Source organism: Trachemys scripta, chromosome 1 (assembly GCF_013100865.1).
Source record: "Trachemys scripta elegans isolate TJP31775 chromosome 1, CAS_Tse_1.0, whole genome shotgun sequence".
Classification (NCBI taxonomy): Eukaryota; Metazoa; Chordata; order Testudines; family Emydidae; genus Trachemys; species Trachemys scripta.
Genome location: NC_048298.1, coordinates 226401104 through 226421922, shown reverse-complemented (window position 1 = coordinate 226421922; position 20819 = coordinate 226401104). Strand labels below are relative to the sequence as shown.

At 41.4% G+C, this 20819-nt stretch overlaps 1 protein-coding gene across 2 annotated transcripts in view; it reads right to left on the bottom strand.

Moving 5' to 3' along the window:
• The window catches only part of TUBGCP5 (tubulin gamma complex associated protein 5), a 47340-nt gene extending 27927 nt beyond the window's left edge, over positions 1–19413 (bottom strand). The window contains exons 1-12 of one of the 2 annotated variants that reach the window (XM_034757905.1): positions 19052–19413; positions 16384–16437; positions 16191–16299; positions 13677–13773; positions 11562–11641; positions 9224–9362; positions 8050–8167; positions 6795–6884; positions 3633–3726; positions 3039–3285; positions 2666–2877; positions 2026–2141 (exon numbers count right to left, since the gene is read on the bottom strand). In XM_034757905.1, coding sequence (XP_034613796.1) covers positions 2026–2141; positions 2666–2877; positions 3039–3285; positions 3633–3726; positions 6795–6884; positions 8050–8167; positions 9224–9362; positions 11562–11641; positions 13677–13773; positions 16191–16299; positions 16384–16437; positions 19052–19212 — 1517 coding nt within the window. In that variant the 5' untranslated portion in view covers positions 19213–19413. The remainder of the gene's footprint in view (positions 1–2025; positions 2142–2665; positions 2878–3038; positions 3286–3632; positions 3727–6794; positions 6885–8049; positions 8168–9223; positions 9363–11561; positions 11642–13676; positions 13774–16190; positions 16300–16383; positions 16438–19051) is intronic. The other variant, XM_034757906.1, reaches the window with a different exon arrangement.
• Positions 19414–20819: the final 1406 nt, after the last annotated feature.

The window sequence follows — 20819 nt, the reverse complement described above, 5'->3', positions numbered from 1 at the left end:
TCTAAGTGAAAACTTTGCAACTATCTTTATTGAACAACACACACAAAGTAATCATTTCACCTATGATTGACACACCGCCATCTCTAGAATGATGGTAACTTTAACATCGCACAGAATCATTACACAATAGATTATTAGAACAAGAAACAAGAGACTACTTGTGACGGGGTGGACTAGTGTCCTGAAACACCCATCCCAGGAAAGGAGCAGAACAGTAGTCCTTCAAGCAGCCTAGAGTAGCTGTAGGGGAAGCAGCCAATCAGGGCCCAGGAGGGCCGTATAAATAGAGTAGCAGAGCCAGAGACAGTCAGTTCCTTCCTGGAGCTGGAGGAGCACATATAGTGCTCCTCGCCGGCCAAAAGGAACTGCAGCACCATGAACAGCTCAGTGCTGGCTCCTGAGCCTGAACTTAGATGAGCCCTGAGGGAAGGGTGAAGCTTTGGTGAAAGTGGGGCCATGGGGTAGTGGCCTTTGGAATTGAAGGCAGTTTTGCTAAAGGGACATGGTGGCACATGGCTGCTATTCTTAGGGTCCCTAGGCTGAGACCCAGAATAGTGGGTGGGCCTGGGTCCCCCGCGTAGGCCACTGGGGAACTGGCCTACAATCAGACAGTGATAAACCCCCAGAAGGGGAACTGAACTACTTAGTGGCCCAGCTGGAGAGCTGAGACCAGGATAGACCAAGAGGGCAAAACCATTGCCTCCAGGGAGAAAGCCCTGGTGGTATAGCCCAATACCAGGGCTCGAACTGTTTAAAGATCAGAGACCCACCGGCCCAGAAGGGGTGCTTGTGTGAGATGGGTGCCATGCCGTTACACTACTATATACAACTGAAATCCAGGAGAAATGTAGGTAACCAGACCAAAACCTCAAACTGGAATTTATCCAAGAGGTTAATTATTCAAAGTGCCATGGATCTTTAATTACAAATGATTGATGCTTTTAGGTTTACTTAATAAATAAAATAGAAAAACCTACATCACTATGTAGGAGTCTCCACACAAATAACTAAAGTGAAACTGAATACCACATAACGCACACGTGTCTGAAATACCTCAAAATGTAATACCCAGATACACAACAATACTTTAATAGCTTCTGTTTTAGCAGATCTCAGTAAAAAAATAGGTGAAACAATTCTCATGGGAAGTTAAATTTATAGATAAGGCTGCCTACTCGACTACTGTTAGTTAACTGCTAACAATAATCTAATTGTACATTAACGACATCCCAAATAGGCGAGAGCCCCGTTTTAATTGAAAGTCTTAGACCCAAAGGAAAAGAAATGCAATAGGACACAACAAGGTTATTAAGTTAAAAGTTCTGGTGCCAGCAGTTAATCATCTTCCACAGTAAACAAAATCTGTGTTTCCACAGTCATTCACAGTGCTTAGTTTTTTTAACCAATTGCCATTACTCGTTGATCAGCTAGAAAAAAGCTTGAGCAATATTACACAATGGAAAAAAGCTTAACTATAGACCGCTATAACACAAAAATTTAGTATTTCTGCATTTTTCTATTTTAAACTACTATACTGTAAAAAAGTGATCATCTGATGCTGAAAGGAGTATGCAAATAACTCAAGACATTGTTTTATCTTATGTTTCTGTTCCAAATAGCAATAGGTTTATATCACTGTCTTGCCATGCATTAGGAAAAATCAACTTTATTTTATTATGGATACATTAATTTAGGAAAAGAATTGATTTTTTTTTAAACTGAATATTTGTGGTTTGATGGCCAACTTCATATTTTTTAATTTTGCATTTTTCCAAATTAACTTATCTCTATACCATATCAACAACTACTAGGGTCACTGTCTCACTACCTCATGTTATTTCTCCCACGTAGACTAGAGATGGATTTAAAAAAGTAGGATTTTAAAAAAATCAGATCATTTCTAGCTGTTTTATCAAACGAAATTATTGTCATGCCACCATCCAGTTTGTCTCTTCTTCAACAGCTATAATGTTTATTTAGGCCACACTGTTCTGATCTGTTCATCATCATCATCATCATCCATACCTCTGAATGATAAATTCCTTAGCAGGATCAAACAAGTTACCATGGACAATCCACTCATCCACTGTCTGCAAATACGGCCTTACCGTTTCAACCCAGAGAGAGAAGAGGAGGGATACCTGAAATGAAGAGTAAACACCAATTGTTGTGGGATTTTATAAACGTTGGGCAAAATTACACATATTATTTCAAATAAAATAGCTACTATACACTGCAGAGAAGCCAATCCAAAGAACTGTGCAAATATATACTTACAGTATGCACATGTACATACAATTTTTTAAAAAACTTGACCAGACATAATGTTGAACTAAAAGCAATGCCGTGCAGTCAGTTAAATGTAAGCAGACACCCTGCAACCTTCTCTATGCTGCTTTCTCAATGCCCTTCAGTCCTAACCAGCAACTTTCATTATTTCCAGTCCTAAGTCTCTTTTGAGCACAAAGTGCCAGCCATAGCTGATTGTGTGGTTTATAATGTAGATAACTGGAGAATAGGATGAGACCACAACATGTACTTTATTTGTGACCTAACAGACTTATAAATCAATTCTTCAGTGGTAAAAAACTTCACATAAAAACTTGTTAAACAATATTCTAGATACTGTGTTTCATAATAAAGTAAAAAGTTAGATTTGACATACTGTTTGCTCAGATGCTTCTCCAACGTTGTCATATTCAAGAATAGCTTTGTAGAGTGTATTAAGCAAATGAGATGCTCTTACAACATTTCGAGTGTCAGGTGGTACTTGCGGTACTTCTGCTACCCCTGTGCTGAAAACTTTGTGAAGTACCTTAAGCTGTGCCAGTCGAGGTGACAACTTATCTACTACTATTGAAAGAGTGACTGTTTTGTCTGCAAAACCAAAAATATACGATAACCATTTTTAGCAAGTTTATATATTTTTTAAATATTGTCTAGCATTTTATACAATTTTCATAGTTTAAACTTATTTGTACAACAGTATATTATTCTCACATTTTCCTATTATAAATTAAATATCCCCTATACTGTACCTTTGTTGATTATGCACTTCTCAATTTCAGTAAGCTCTTCTTTGAAACTAATGAAGTACTTGTACAAAGCCCACATAAAAGCTTGGTAGGTTCTAAATGGGGGTTCTGTAGTTTTCTTGGGAGTGGAAATGGTTCCAGGTATTACACTTTCTGAGCTGTGCCCCATCACTTCATCAATGAACTTCTGCAGCCTAAACACAACTTGTCCATATGCTGCTATCTGCTCCAATACTGATCTTAAGCAGTTCTACAAAATAAGGTTTTCCAGAATTATTTTATGAATATTAATCCTTTTACACAACCAGAAATCACAAGATATATAAAAGGTAAAAGAAAGTGACTGCTGAATTTAAGAGATAAATATAACATAATTTCACTGTCACTGAATATTATCTCTTTTATGGCATCCGCCCACTCAGTTTTGTTTTATTAAATCAAAATATGTGTTGCTTAAGTTAAAAACAGGTGTGGAAGCATTATTATTTTTCCACAGGAAGTTTAGTTTCCTATCCCGCAAATATTCAAGCCCTCTAAAGACAGGCATATTAAATTATTATTTGAATAAAATCAACCCAGGTTGATCAAATAACTTACCTGGGTCAAATGAGTTACAATAATGTCATTTCTCACAGTCACCTTTCCCTCATTCAGCTGAAATATAAAGAGCTTTTTCACCCCTGAAAGAAGCCTGGAAAGCAAGAAAAGGTGAGCATTCTTAAAAACAAATTCATCATAATTATATGGATTAGAAAATATATATGTCAAATCCTTAAGAGGAAAATTTAGTCTTGCTTACCTGAAAATTTCCTTTCTTAGGGTAGGTCTACACTTTTGAGCTGGATGTGTGATTCCCAGCTCCAGTAGACAAACGCATGTTAGCTCTGACCAAATTAGTGTGCTAAAAACAGAATATAGCCGCAGTGGTATGAGCAGCCCGAAGTCCATATCTAGCATTTTGAATGGGATCATCCTAAGGGCAGCTAACCCTTCCCGCTGCTCATACAAGTGTGGCTACACACTATTTTTAAATATGATAGTTCAGTCAGAGCTAGCATGGGTATATCTCCTCAAGCTGGGAATCATTCCCACTCACAGTGTAGACATGCCCTTAGAATCAGAGTTTAAGGCAAGAGGGAACCACCAGATCATCCTGTCTTAACTCCTGTAAAATCACAGGCCACTAAACACCACCTAGCCCCTGCCAAGCCCAACAACCAGAATTAGACCAAAGTACTATAGCCTTCAGGAAACAACAATTGTGTGCCACAAGCAGAGAACAGGATAGACCAAGATGCACCAATAACCGAGGCCCTTGCACTGGCAAGGAATTGATATAGTGCTATAAGTCCAGATGATCCTAGCAAGTGACCCATGTTGCAAAGGAAGATGAAAACCCTCCCCGCAGTGTTCCTCCCTATCTACTCTGGGGGAAATCCCTTTCTGATCCCATATGGTGATCAGTTATACCTTGAGCATGTGAGCAACACCCACCAGCCAAGCACCTAAGAAAGAGAATTCCCCATACCACCTCAGGGCATCAGTCCCCCCCCAATCCAGTGTTCCATCTCCAGCAATGGCCATTTTTCTTCAAAGTAATAAGATCCACAGATTCATTCAATGGTACTTCAGCCTACTTGCAGTCTGGGAACAGAACTAGACCTGTCAGTCACTGGCAGCATGGGAACACCCAAGTATACTTTGAGGAAAAAACAGAACATTTTAAATTCCACATAATGAAAACAAACCCAAATCCTTGGATGACAATTTCCATCTCTATTCTGAGATCCATTTGTCTCCATGCTCAGCCAGATCTGTGAATCATATTACATTCTCAAAAAAAGGATATTTTCAGCTAAGCCAGGGTAAATTTTCCTGTTCTTCTTCATGCTAAAATCCACAGACATGTTACAATGGGATTTTCATAGCAGTGTTCCTCCAAAATGGGAAGTAGGATTATTCTTTAAATATGGACAACCCAAACTAGGTAGATAATACATAAATATCTCCTCCACCTTCTCTTGGGCATTAGGGCATATAGAAGACTTGGCCAAAAGGAAATAAATGGCACTTGCCAAGATTCGATGACCAATATGCAGACTTGGTGAACTAATGGCTGTCCAGCAGATCTGAATGCAGGAGATATAACTACTCTGCCTTGAGATTGCCAATGCTCCTAAAGACAGGACTTTGATGCTCAACAAGAGGAGGAATATTTCTTGAACTTACTTAGGGAATGACAGTTTGAGGACTACCTGGCTAAATTAAAAGTACAATACTGTTCTTATTAGAGAAATCTCCTAACTTCAAATAAAATAAACCCTCATCTGATTGAAGATTGTAACCTGAAACCAGGTTAAATTTTGATTGGGAAAACTGAGGAACCTTCTGGCATCATAAAATGAATGACAGAACAGGTTCTACCCCCAAGCTGCAAGCAGGCTGAAGTACCATTGTAAGAGACCTGTGGACCTTATCACAAAGAATGGGACATAATGTTAAATTTTTGTCTTAAAAAGTTTTATGTTGGGAATTACTTTCTGTAAGACTTAAAATTCTAAAATTCATTTAAGATAATTTACATTATAATACATAAATATTTATAAATTGGATTTCCAGCCTGACAACTGAGTCCCTAACAACAATTATAGCAACATCAACAACAAAAAATTGAATTAAAAATCATTAAAACATCCTCAAATCCTGTCAGTGGCAAACCTATAGGATAAGAAAAAACCTGGTCAGAAAACTCTAACTTCTCAACAAATCCACGTCTGGTAGATTGTTAAAGGAAGAAAGTTTCAAAGATGTGAGCCCTCCAGTGCACATCACAATGTCAGCCATATCTTAAGCATTTAACATCAAGAACCGATACATTGTACTGCTGTGTTAAGACACCGCATAAGAGGGGCAAACCCTCGGCTGGCCATATAAGGTTTACTAAATTGTAACCTACATCTTACATTGCACTTGGAAGCCAACCAAGTTCTGAAGCAGCAACTACTCATACTCAAGAGATGCCAGCATTTTTTATTAGCAGAAACTTCCAGGTTCCTTTCCAAGGTGGCTCTCAGTAGAGCATAATGTAGAAATCTAACATTGATATTGAAAAGGGGTGGATCACTGTGACAATGTAAACATCACAGAAAAATGGTTGCAACCACTAGGCCAGCTTTGGATGAATAGAGGGCATGGTAGCATGACCATGTGGCACTACTGTCATCTGGGAATCAGAGAGCAATAATGGGTCCATTGTGACCCAGAGACTGTAAACGATATTGCTGAAGATCAGAAATACATTTCCAACAGAACACACGGTCATGGTCTCAGCTCTTTCTTTTAGAGGTTTCCTCCTATCTCTCACTTGAATTGAGCTTAAAAGTATTTTTTAATAGTAAGAAAAATAAAATGACTGACTTTTTACTCAACAAATCTGCTCATTGTGCATTGAGTTCTTTCACTTTAAGTGACAAAAATAAGTTTTTTGTACTGCACAGGCAATACAGTTATGAAAGAGTGAGCTGGCTTATTTTCTGGCTTGTGCATTAAAACTATTAAGAATGTTGCAATTACAGAATCTTTACTACTGGTGATGGCGCACAGATTAGAAAGAAAGGACACAGCAATATTTCTTTTCTGACACTGAAAGCCAACTGCAAATCTGTCTCCTAGGACCGACAACACTATGATGCAAGATTCTTTTATCATTTGAATATTAAATACATTTCATATACAAGTATTTCAGGGATTCCTGCTTACCAGAGTGTTTCCCGGATAACCTGTGTTTCAGTTACAAGAGTTCTTTCTTCTGGCATATATAAGGGATCGCTGCTGTACAAATGTTGGTCCCTAAAAGAAGAAAATGTACTATTAATTAAAAAAACCTGAAATCATAGCTGAAGTGTTTACAAATAAGAATCAAGCAATAATCTTAAGGCTCATTTCTCCCCTAATTTACACCTTTGACTTCAAAGACTTCCATGAAGCTCTATAGGCTGTAAACAAGAGCAGAGTTTGATTCTAAACCTTTTTAGAGGCAAAACAATATGAAAAGCCACCAAAATATTATCCAGTCAAAGCCCAACTACCATTAACTAGCAAACATCTGACGTATTAGATTAGTTTTAGTATTCCAACTCTCAAATGTTTAATTACTTATTATCCAATAACATACATAGTAATGCGATGAATCCACTTTTTTGACTCAATGATTATCAAATAGAACATGTAGCTATTTTAAATACATTAAAGTCAAGAGTAAACATGAATTGGGATCACGAATAACCCCCAAATCCCATCCCACCTCAAAGTAACACATGCCATCTCAAAAACTTGCGAAGGGAATGGAAATTCCTTCACCTCTAAATATGAACACAAGATCATAGGAAAAAGTTCTACAATTATTCATAGACCTTCCATGATTTCTTTACTGGTAGATAGATTAAAAGATTTTAGTGTAATATGTTAGGATTACTTAAGTTTTTAGTATTTTAATTCATTTTTATCACTGAAAGTACTAGTTATTTATACACTTCCTTAGCTCAAAATTCAACCAAACCAAATATGTTCACTGGCAGTGAATGTGTGCACAAACCAAATCACAATTTGGGTATTGCCCTACACATGCTAAATTTGTCCAAACTGAGATTTGGAATTTGTGATGGACACAACAGGACTAGCTTTGTTTTAAATTCTGACATTGGGAAGGACAGTAACACACAAGACATTTATGCATTTTTACAGGGGTGGAAGAACTACGACTGTTCAGCACAATAAGCAAAAGTTAAAATTATACTGGCTCATTTTGTTCAATTTGCACACACTTAGTTTGCAATATATAAATATATTTTAAACTAAATCAGTAACAAATGCTAACTACATATTTTGGAAGAGCACACACATTTTACACTTTAACAGTATCACAGCTTAATGTAAATCATTAATAGTTCATTAAACCATTATCTGGCTTTATTTAATATCAGCAGTGAACATGTACGTGATCTTTTTTTCTTACCAGACAGCAGCTAAATTGGAATGTAGGTGCAAACTGTGAGAAAAACGAAGAGCTCTTCCTGTCCAATATTGAGGAACCACATGCTGTTCCAGCCAGCTGCGCGCATCAGGTTCACCCACTGGTAAGACATTTGATAGTCAGTGAAGGATTTTCATTTATGTAGGGAAGGCTTATAAAAGACAAAAAGAAGTCTCACTAATAAGCATCCAAACAATGAATTAGCTTCAGGATATAGCTGCATTCAAATAACTGGCTAATTACTCCTGTCTGTTTCCACTTTATTGCATGTACAATCATGGTGATTTCATGTATAAGTTAGTTTACACACACAGGTGCCTGACCTTTTGAAAATCAGGCCCTAAAAATAAGACAGAGGTATATTAATATTTATATATCTTTCCATCTTAAGGAAATGTACTTTATTTTAGATAATTGGTGAAATGATACATACAAAACCTATAGCAAAGGTAACTTTAAAAAGTAAGGTGCCAAATACCAGTAAGCTCACCCTATAGTCAGGGTGTCCCTAATACTAGGCACTCAGTACATTACCTAAATTTTTTTTCTCCTAGTTCTATCCCCCATGACACCTAGCCTCACAGATAACCAGCTTCTATTCTAGGTGCAATATCCTACTGTGCGCTCTCCTATAATTTCACAGCTGTCAGGGAAACCGACTGAAACCAATCTGAAGGGGAGCCGTTAGTGTCACATTTATTACAAGCATTTTCATTCATTGAATTATACTATACCCAAGCACACACAAATGTTTTTCTTAATACGTGCTTTTATTTCAGTGTTAACATTTAATAACACAAGCTTTGTATTATATCTAGATATATTTAAGTTGTGTTTATCTGATGTACATTTATCCCTAGAGCAGCATCGGTGTGCATACTTCCATAGGAATAAATGGAAGTCTTTCCATTGACTTTAATGGAAATTAGATCAAACCTTCATTACACACAAATGAGGCACTACCATTTTACTCTGTTAAAGAGTAACTATAATACATAACCAAACTCACAACCTTAATTATAGTGACAATACCAGAGCACTTTAATATAGAACTCGTCCATAGTTATTGTTAGGTAGCCACATATGAGTGAGAATCATTTATTAGAAATCCATTTGTTATGAGATCCCTCCATGAAGAGAATTTTGAATAACCAACCTTTCCATGTGACCTGAGACACTGTTTTCTTGTTATGGTCTTGTTCTTCTTGTGGTGTCCTGTCTACTTGAATGCCAGAGTCTTCCCTGCTCAGAGGTTGTTGAGCATCCTCCTCCTCTTCACTTTCTTCAGACCAATCCTGTCAAGTATGACAAGACCAAGTAAATTTTTAGTGCAATGTACATGAGGGAAGGAAGTATACTCAGTCCTTCTTGGCAGGGAAAGTCAGTGTAACATGTCTACTTTCTGTCTTCCACTAAAAAAAAAAAAAAAAAAAAAAAAAAAAAAAAGGCATGAGGGAAACTAAAAGGAACCCTGGAAATCATTTGATTTTTTCCCCCAAATTTATTTTATAACATGGCCCAAACTGTTAAGTTACAGACATCATCAAAATAGTAAGCTTTTTGGAGCAGTGACTTTGTATTTCTACATATCTTACTCCTAGGGGAATTCTGTGCCACTGCTCACGCACAGAATTTATGTCCGCTGCAGATTTCTTTCCTTCCCCTGAGAAAAATGTTTTTCTGACAGGGAAGCAAAGGGAAGCTACAAGAGCAACCACACTCCCCTCTCCAGCAGGGCAGGTGCACCATTTTGGGTGCCTGGAACAGCCCCAGAGAGGTAAATCACAAAGGGGTCACTGTACGGGGATCTGCCTCCCCATCTGCCCAACTCCTGTGCATTCAGACCCCCAGACCCAGACCCTCCGCTGGGCCTCACCGCCCCCATGAGCTCCCTGCACACATACCCCCACTCCAAGCCCCAACCTCTATGCACCTGGACCACCCCGTCAAGCCCCCCGCACCCAGACCCCACCCCTCCCACCGAGCCCCAACAACCTTCACCAGGACCCCACCCCAAAGAATCTCATTGCCCCTGCACCCAGACCCCTCACTGAGCTGCCCACATCCAGATTGCCCCACACAGAACCCTCTTGCCCCACACCTGGATCCCCCGCACACTAAACACCTCCACATTTGGATCCTGCTGGGCTAAGCCTGCCTGCACACATCTGGTGTGCCTGGCGCAGAGCCCTGGGGTGTTTCTGGGGCAGGACTAGCCCTTACACTGTGTCAGGATTGAGTGCAGCATGGATACACTAACTAGGATACACTATCTATACACATTTACTGAAGCAATTATATAACTTAACTTACATTTATTTAGATTCTTAATTTTTACTTATATTAGAAAATGGTGAAGGATGCATTTTAACAGCTATTAGCCAGGATGGGCAGAGATGGTGTCCCTAGCCTCTGTTTGCCATGGGGGCAGGGGATGGAGCACTTGATGATTTCCTGTTCTGTTCATTCCCTCTGAAGCACCTGGCATTGGCCATTCTCGGAAGACAGGATACTGGGCTAGCTGGACCATTGGTTTGACCCAGTATTGCCATTCTTGGATTCTTTATGTTCTTATTTACTAACTGTTTAATTTTTTTTTTACGTGTGATTTGTGTTAAGCTCTATTTGGATGGAAATTCAATCAAAATGCACAAAAACATTTTTCATTCAATCAAAGCTCAAACGTGCTGGATAGATAAGACAAAAAGTTGATCAAAGTTTATAAAAAATATATTTTGCATTTCAAAATAACTGATTTATTTAAACAAAGGAAATATTATCTGTAGTTAGTGAATTGAATGAATTGTTTCTGATCACCATGTCCTTCAAAATCTTAGAAATAGTAGATCTCATCCTCTAACACCTGGTTTTTACTCAAGACTGGAAAAGGCAAACAAACTTTCCTGCTTTTTCCAACTCCCAATCAGCTTAACCTTGGATTTCTTGTCATTGATCTGAAATGAAGAAAATAGGCTTCTCCACCTGCAGAAGAAGCTAATGCAGTCAAAAGCTGGTTTAACACTTCAACAAACTCTGGTTTCAAGTGCTTACGGATTGACTTTCACCAGTTCAGTGATCTGACTGTCTTTAAAACATCATCAGCAAGCATGTACTGCTTAATACAATTTTTTTCTATTTCAATTATTTTAATAGATTAGAGTAAATTTAGGCCTTAACAGGTTGTCAAATTCTAATTTAATTTTTAAATGGTTTATTTTTAAAAAATAAACCTGTATTTCAATAAAAAACGGATCAAAAAAATCTAAACAGTTGTTTTTGTCCACAGTGATACAGCCTCCCCTTCTGCGATCCAAAACATTATTTAGTTGACTTCCTGACTCTCCACTGCTCTAGAAAGAATGTGCCCTGCCATAGCTATAGCTCCCATACATCAACAAGCCATAAATTATTTGCTTTAGTGAACATCTATAATCCTAAATATCATATATACGGTCTATAAGAACATAGTCAGTCACTTTTAAGATATTACTTACTGGTGTGTCTATGTCAGGACCAAAATCAATTTCTTCACCTTCCCTCAAGTACTTTCCCCAGTCAAATTCTTCTTCCTTTTCTAAAAGGAATACAAGTGAGACTCAATATTTTTGTGCTTATTTCCAACTTCCTCTATAACAAGACTTATATTTTTCTAAAGGTGCAGACTGACAAGAGATACTCTCTTCCATTCAAAATTGTCACTTTCTTTAGCAATGATATAAAATTTTCACTGAAGATTTAAGTGGTCTGATGAATTATCTTCCTGTTTCTTTCTCTACCTATATATATTTCTCCTGAAGTGCTCCTCTGATTCTGAGTTTTAGTCTCGCACAAATTTGCAATATGGTGTACAGTCATCCCATTTGCCTGATTTCACTTCTTCCTGCATCATGCCATCTCTATTTTAGGCCTCAATCCTGCAAAAGACTTGCAAGAGTGCGTATCTTTACGCACTGTGAGTAATCCCAGTTGCTTCAATGGAACTACTCCCAGTGCATAAAAATGGTCTACATTCCAAAGAAAAACCTGCAGCCCTGAGTGTCAGAGCCGGGTCAACTGACTTGGGCTGTTGGGGCTTGGGGCTAAACATTCCCGCTTTGGCTGGAGCTAGGGCTCTGAAACCTCGTGAGGGTCTCAGAACCCAGGCTCCAGCCTGAGTCAGAATGTCTGCACTGCTATTTTTAAGTACCACTAGCTCAAATGACCTGGGCTCTGTGACTCAGTGTCATGGGTTTTTCTTTGTGGTGTAGACTTACCAAGAGTAACACATGGACAAGTCTTTGCAGGATCAGGAACCCAGATTGTAAATTACTGAGGGCAGGGAACTTGTCTTTCCTTCTGTGTAAAAGAATATGTACAACCATAGTGCTATAGATAAATATTTTTAAATAAAATAATCACACAAACAATATAAAATAATATACTTTAATCCAGTAGGAAGGTTACTCACCTGTAACTGGAATTTTCTGAGATAACCTCTGCATGTTCACATTTTTGGGATGTGCTCACAATGCAGTCCAACCTGCGTCACTAGTGCATTCCAAGAGTGGAAATGTGCAGAGGCCACTCGAAAAAGAATTTTAAGATTCTAGGCTTCTTCCCCTCCCCACAGTTTCTAGACTAAAATGTTGTTTCAAACCATTTTTTTTTAATGGCTATTTTTCAGCATTGCAAATGAATACCACAAGGATGTGTGGTATCCCAAACACATTTTTCTCAGGTGTTCCACTCTTCTCATCCTTTTATTCTTGATACATTGGGGATTGTCAATTTACTGCCATGTGTTTGTAATCAGAAACATAAGGAAATTGTACACTACTACTACAAAACCGGGAGATTACGTAAAATTAACTCTTGATAAGTTAAGGTGGATGGCTAGATGTTGCCAAGTTAAAACTGGTTAGAACAGAAAAGCAATATTTTTAATTTAAAATGAAAAGATTACAGAAATAACCAAACTGCATTATGTCAAGTTACTGCGTAACTTTCCTATGTGAAATTACATGCGAAGTTACTAGTTTTAGATAGATTTTATTTTTGGTTTTGGCTCAGTTCAGTGTAATGAAATGGTCAGGATAGACACTGTTAGAAAGTGAAGTCCTTTATTTACTCACGCAGACGATACAGCAGTAATGCAAACTTCCTCCAGGCTCACCAATATTCATCAAACCTCATGTGGTGGTTCCACAAGTGACATAATATTTCACTCACTGGCCCCTCTGCTGAGAGGGTATTAACTGTGACAGTCATTTAACACTTGTTCCCACTTACGGGAACAGAACAGAGATCACAGGCTTTTAAACACAACGCACCAAATGGCCCTCAGATAGCAACCAACGGGGGTGGATTTGAACGAGCAACCCGGATGAGAAACTCATAACATTAATATTTTCCCCCACCCACAAACCTTCTAGTTTCCAGTGTGTCTTAGATGTATAGGTTAATTAGATACAAGATTAAAAACCCACAAAAGATAACCAGTAGAGGATCTTGAAATGAATTAATGAATTATGACATGATGTTATAAGACTGCAAAGGGGAAAAAAAAGTCCCATCAGATTGTCACTTGTCTGTGTGTTTTTCATTTCAAATATAAAGATCTTGTAACCTACCCACTTCTTTATCTCTTGGCTTTTCCACATAGTTGGTGTTGGAAGGAGAATCGGACAAGCACAGTAGGAGAGATAGTATGGCGTAATGAGCATCTGTCTTTAAAAATACACAAAAGAAAAAAAATCAATAAATGGAATAAAATGGTTTAAAAGACTTTAGGAAATGAACAGAGTAGAATGTTGTATGCCAGAGTGTGTAGTATTAGCCCTCACAGTTCATCTCAAGTAATGGATATCCTAATTTACTTATTTTTTTTCCAATACAAACTGAAAATCTAGTCACCTAAAATTCTTGTTTAAATTATGCTAACCATGACAAATTAAAGCACCTCAACTAAAAGTCTACATGAAGGTTTAAGGACTCCTCATCCATTTACTCTAAATGACTTCCACAAACTCATTTATTCTATACAGACAATGGTTACACAGTTATGCAAGACTATTAACAGGCCACTTACCCTTCGCGAATGGAACCATTTAATGATTCTGACACCTACATGGCGGGAGGGATAGCTCAGTGGTTTGAGCATTGGCCTGCTAAACCCAGGGTTGTGAGCTCAATCCTTGAGGGGGCCATTTAGGGAACTGGGGTAAAAAATCTGTCTGGGGATTGGTCCTGCTTTGTGCAGGGGGTTGGACTAGATCAGGGGTCTCAAACACGCGGCCCGCGGGGTTGTTTTCTGCAGCCCGCAAGTTCCTTGTGGTCCTCCCCCACCACCGTTTACCTAGAGCAGCTCCAGCCCGACGTGCCGCGGGGGCAGAGCAGGCTCCCGGCCTGTCGTGCCCCCGTGCCGCTCCGGGAAGTGGCCGGAACGTGGGGAAGAGGGGCACAGGGGTCTGTGTGTTGCTGTTGCTTCAGGCAGTGCCCCCAGCAGCTCCCATTGACCCTGGTTCCCCAGCCTGCCCTGCCCCCGGTGCACGTCGGGCTGGAGTCCGCCCCCCGAACTTCTCCTGCAGCCCCTGGGAACAGGAAGGGGGCAGAACTGGGGTGGGGATTTCGGGGAAGGGGTTGGAATGGGGGCGGGGCCTCATGGAAGGAGTGGGGGGGGGCCGATGGCAGAGGGGGGAGGGAGGTGTCAGTAATGCGACCCTCGGGCCAATGTACTAGTCCTCATGTGGCCCTCGTGGTCATTTGAGTCTGAGACCCCTGGACTAGATGACGTCCCTTCCAACCCTGATATTCTATGATATTTTGACCTTTTTAATTTAAAAAAATAGCGTTTAAAAGCTGTTTCAGGGCTAGAAGGAAACCATGCACTTCTATTAAAGTCATAATGTTTATGGCCAGAAGATACCACTGGACCATTTAGTTTGACCTCCTATGCATCACAGGCCACCAGTACCACCCAGTTATCTGCACAATAAACCCAACAACTACAATTAGACCGAAATACTACAACCCTCAGGAGACTAAACTATTGTGTTCCGCAGGCAAAGAATAGGAGGGAAAAAATATTATAATCAAATTAGTAGAAAAGCAGCCTGACACTCATCAGGCTATACTACAATATCATAGTCCTTTTTAAGACTAACACCATTCTCCTTACAAAGATCTGCCAAGGTACTTTATTTACAGAATCATCTTTGAGATGGACAAGTTCCACAGGGCCAGGCAGCAAGACACCCACGTTCATTCATCAAGAGCAACTGCTAAAGCTCACAATTACCTTATACAACACTGCTGAGTGCTAAATACAACCTGACATTTCTGAGCATGTAGACTGGCTCAAGCTTTATTCACAAAAAACAACACAGCTAAAAGTACATATAGGTTGAAAATCTCCGGGGGGAGGTATAGCAATTCAGGGTGCATTTGCATTGCTACTGTATAGTTGTTCCTTTTTCCCACATTAAGAAATCTAAACCAGTCCAAAGAAAGGTCACAGTTCAGTTAAATTAGAAATGAAGTTAAGGTTCTAAGCACGGGCATTAGGAAATAGAACACTCAGCCCTACTAAATAGTATGACATCATAGAGTGCCTCTACCCAGCTCAAGGGCCTGCATTTCACAACAGCAGCAGCTTTCAGTCTTCAAAGGTCAACTAGAACAGGTTCAGAACAACCACACTGGAACCGAAGTGACATGGTCCAAGTGAGAGCACAGAGTTTTAATCCAGCAGAAGCCCTAAACTGATCTGGAACTCAACACAGTTTTCCAACTGAAAACTATGAAATCCTGTTTTCTTAAGATGAACGGCTAGATTCCCTGTCCTATCAAAAATGTTCATGCAACACAGAATGTAGAGCTCTATGCCTCTTATCTGCAACGTTAATGATATAATTTAAGCCATGAAAAGCGCACCCAGAGACTATGGTGATGGATGCCCAATAAATACATATTTTAATAATAGGGAGTCGGTAGGTTATAATTTTAAAAATCAGCTCACAGAGTAGTAATCATGTAGCTTAGTAATAATGTAACTCATTTGTACTTTCTGGTCTAAATCTGTTACAAAGTGACCAGCATCAGGATAAATGCAAAGAAATTAGAACAAAGAAGACAATTTTACACACCTTTGTTTCTTCAGTGCTTGGAAGTGGTGAGTTCAGAAACTTTTTTATTAGTCTTTTCCAGCTTGCAGCTTTACTGAGGTCTGAATGAACAATCAGCTTTTCATAAATTCTGATTTAAAAATAAATAAATCTTATCAATGAATGCTTCAAATGAACAGAATTAATCAACAGAGTAAAAATAAGACAAACTTACCCCTCTATTGTCCTCTCTACTTTGTGACTGCTTACATCAAGAAACCGATGAAATCTAGACGAGAAATTAAAACAGAATACAGTTTTTGCATTGTGCAAGGAAATGTTTGGGAAAAAAACCTATAGCAGGGATTGGCAACCTTTGGCATGCGGCCTGTCAGGGAAATCCACTGGCAGGCTGGGACAGTTTGTTTACCTGCAGCAACACCAGCAACAGTCAAGAGGCTGAAGGAAAGGTAGAGTAGCACCCATCTGTACTATTCACATTACACATGCTAAACAGGAGGCTCTGAGGTGGGCAGCGAGCAAGAGAAAGCAGAGATCCACAAACAGAATCTAGGAACAGTATCCTATTAAGAATACTATCACCCTTCCCAGCAGCTGGTGATGATGGGTTGGGCTTCTTACCAGGGGCATTGTACCTAAACCATGTTGATGCATCCCTCTGTCACATTATGTTTTATTTTTGCCTCAGTCTAGTAGATGTTTGATAACTATTTGAAGAGACTTATTATTTGAGCAGATAAACAAGTACTGTGCTTGCAATCTGGATCTGCAATGCGCTGCTAATGCTTACTTAAAAATATTAGATTTACACAAACAGTAAGAAGCCTCACTTGTAAACATCTACACTACACAGCAGTTGTTACATGACAAACATTCTGGCAGGTATCATCTATTTTGATGTCATATATTGAATAATGGCAACTGTTAACTTTTAAATAAGCCCGTTAAATTGTTTCTCAAATCATTACCACCAAAGACATTATCACAATAACTGCCTATCAGTTTGGTAATGAACATATTGTAAGAAGTTCATATGTAAGATAAAACGTTAACTCAGGGGTAGCCAACCTGAGCTTTGTAAGGATAGATTATCTTGATACATTGCCAAAGAGCCACAGTAATATGTCAGCAGCCCCTCATCAGCTCCCCCCGCCTCCATTCCCATCGCCTCCCACCCACCCATCAGCACCTCTCCCTCCCTCCCCACACCTCACGATCAGCTGTTCTGTGGCATGCAAGAGGCTCTGGGAGGAGAAGAGGGAGGGCACAACAGGCTCAGAGGAGGGGGCGGGAAGGGGTGGAGTGAGGGCAGGGCCTGTGGCAGAGCCAGGCATTGAGCAGTGAGCACCCCCCAGCACATTGGAAAGTTGGCGCCTGTAGCTCCAGCCCCGGAATTGGTGCCTATACAAGGAGACGCATATTAACTTCTGAAGAGCCGCATGTGGCTCCGGAGCCACAGGCTGGCCACCCGAGTTAACTTCAGTACACTCCCAAAAAAGCTGAATGAATTTTAAGTTTCAATCCACAGCTATGTATGATTACTATGGTTTTTATCCTTAAAACACATATCTACTTCATTAGACAGATAGTAGACTCATAGTAATGTTCCTAGCAACTCTGAGACTTTATTTTTTTAGAAGTCTACTCCCCATTGATGTTTAGAGGATCTTTTCAACAAGGGAGAAAATGACATGCTCCAAATTCTACAAGGATTTAGGCATGTGCTTAACTTTATACACTGTATGTACTCCCAGTGACTTCAAATGGAGCTACTCAGTGCATTAAATTAAGCACATGCACACATCTTTGAAGAAAAGAAAGGACTAGTTGACAATAGGGGGGAAAAGAGTGAAACTGACTACATAAAAGTGCTGTCAATTGGGGTGGTGTGGGGGAATCCCTGTTAAGATTACAATAATTTGAAGAGATTACATGCCATTTGTAACAATTTGTAAAACACTTCAGATGGAAGAGTTGACTATGACCTTATAATTTTTTAAGATTACAGATTAATAAAGATTATGTTGAACTCATTTCACATGCATTAAGGTCAAAAGCAGGTCTGTCTTTTGGAGAGAAATGTACACATATTGAGGCAGATCTTGACTGGGTTTTTTTTTGTGTGTGTGACATTGCTCAATTTGAAATATTTGCTCATTTCAATAGCTGTTATTCCCTCTCTTCCCTAACGTGATGCCTTGAACATCATGTTGAGTATTCTGTCCAAAATTACTAAAAAGCAGCTTATTTTATGCCAACAGACTAATATTGTAACACAGCGGACAGCAAGAGATTTATAGCTGCCTGGACAGCAGCCACTGTTCCTCTGATAAGCACCTGTAACTAAGTCCCTAATGGTAATGCTGAGCCTGGATCTTTTTAATGGAGAAAATGCTGATGTTCTCACTGGCATGTACCATGTTGCAGCAGACAGCGGTTACTTATTGGGCTGTAAGGAGAGCCAGTGTCACGCGAACATCTGGCCAGGTAAGTGTGTGACAGTGTGTGTGTGTAAGGCTGCAGCTCAGACAGGCCTGGCCAGGGTGTGTGTGACAGACAGTGTGTGTGTGTGTGTGTGTGTGTGTGAGGCTGCAGCTCAGACAGGCCTGGCCAGGGTGTGTGTGTGTGACAGACAGGGTGTGTGTGTGTGTGTGTGTGTGTGAGGCTGCAGCTCAGACAGGCCTGACACGTGCCAGTGTGTGAAGGCGGAAGCGCAGGCGCGTTGGAACCGCCCCCACCTCCCGGGGCGGCCGCAGCCTGAGTGAGCCGGGGCCGGTCAGGGGCCCGCAGACAGGGCCGGCCGCACGCACAGCGCACTGAGGGAAGCCGCCCAGCCCTGGCTGCCCCGGGGGCAGCGAGACCCGGAGCGCGCGGCCCCTGACCTGAAGTTGGACCAGGCGAAGATCAGCGCCGTCTGGAAGCGGCCGCCGGGCACCTCGCCGCCCTGCGCCTCGCGGAGGCCGGTCAGGCGCCGGATCAGCGCCCGGACGTCGCGGTCCTGCTCCTGCTCCAGGGGGCTCCAGCGCGCGGGCTGAGCGGCCATTGCCCGAGAGCGAGCGAGCGAACACACACGCGCACTTGGGGGGGGGGAGGAAAGAGGCGGCGGTAGCGCCTGAACCGCCTCACTTTGTTTCTGTCACCGCCGCGCTGTCCGGCAGCTCGTCTCGCGGTACTTTCCCTCCTACTCTCACGAGATTCCCCACCTTAGTAAAACCCAGCAGATTCTAAAGGAAGGGCTGCGGCGCTGGAGCTGCGCGCATGCGCGAGTTGGAAGTGTTCTATAAGTAGAAAGCTGGCGCTGGTGGGTGGGGTTAAGTATCATGTGACTCTGTAGCCTTCATGGGTCACAGTGCTGGGCCGAGGGCTCTGTCTCTACCTTATCCCAGCCAAGGCGAGTGGGGACAGAGAGCAGGCCTGAGAATTGGGAGACCCAGCTTCTGGCTCCATTGCAGGTGCTCCTGTGTGACCTTGAGCATGTGCCTCACCCTCTCTCTGTCTCCCCAGCCACCTTTCCCGTGGGGCAGTGACAGGGAGCTGGCCTTGAGCCTCTGCTGCAAGGAGCTGGGTTGGATCAGTTCAAAGTATTGTTATTGTGAATAACAAACATAAATAAGAGCTGGGTGGCAGCTTGCTCCATTTTGCATATAGCAAATGGCCTGTCTTTCAAGCTTCTGTTAGCTTGTAAGGCCCCAATCCTACAATGCATTGCATGTGGGCTGGCCCCTGTGCCGGAATGGAGCTCCATTGACTTCAACAGGCTCCATGCAGCCCAGGGTTCAACCTATGCACAACATTGCAGGACTGGGGCCTATGCAGTTTGGGGCAGGGCTATCTCTGTTTAGGCATTGGATGGACCCAAGCATACAATACGTGCTGAAATAACACCAAGTAATAAGTAGAAACTGCTGTGAGGCAAAATGAAAGGTAAAAAACAAACATATATAAGCTTTTATAAGCACTACTAACGTGATTTAAGTTTCCTGGGGGGTTGTTTTATTTTTTTGTAGAGGCAAGAAAAGTGGTAAAAGACTAAGGAATCTCGGTTTACACAGTTCCTTTGCACGCATCTTGAGTTTCAATTTAGGCTTCTTAACCTTAGTGCAGTGGTCCCTTCCCCAAACTTGTCCATGCCCACCCAAATCCCAGAGCCAGGGCTGGGAGCTGGGCCACGGTTTGGTGGGAAATGCAGGCAGGGTAAGAGGACCAAGAGTGGGGCCACAGCTGGGCTGGAGCCAGGAGCTGGGAGCAGAGCCCCAGGCACAGGATCAGCAGTCGGGGGCCTGGCCAGCGTCTGAGGACAGCAGCTGGGGTGTGGGGCTGGCAGCTGGGGCTCTGGGTGGACCTGGGTAGTGCTCCCTCCCTGCCCCCCATCAGGGCTGGACCAGGCCCCAGCCATGTTCCCCCACCGAATGTTCCTCTGTGCCCCCCTAGAGGGTGCACCCTACAGTTTGGGGACCTATGCCTTAGTGTGATGGGGTCCACTCACTGCTGGTGGCACCTTCTCCTGGCCAACCTGAGGATTATCTCTGTTAGGCGTTGCACCCTTCTCTGGCCGTGTCCTCTCCCATCCTGTCTTGCCCTGCAGCCCCTCTCACTCCAGGAACTATAGGCTCCTCTTTGCGACTCAGCCCTCCGGCCAGGTCACCATAC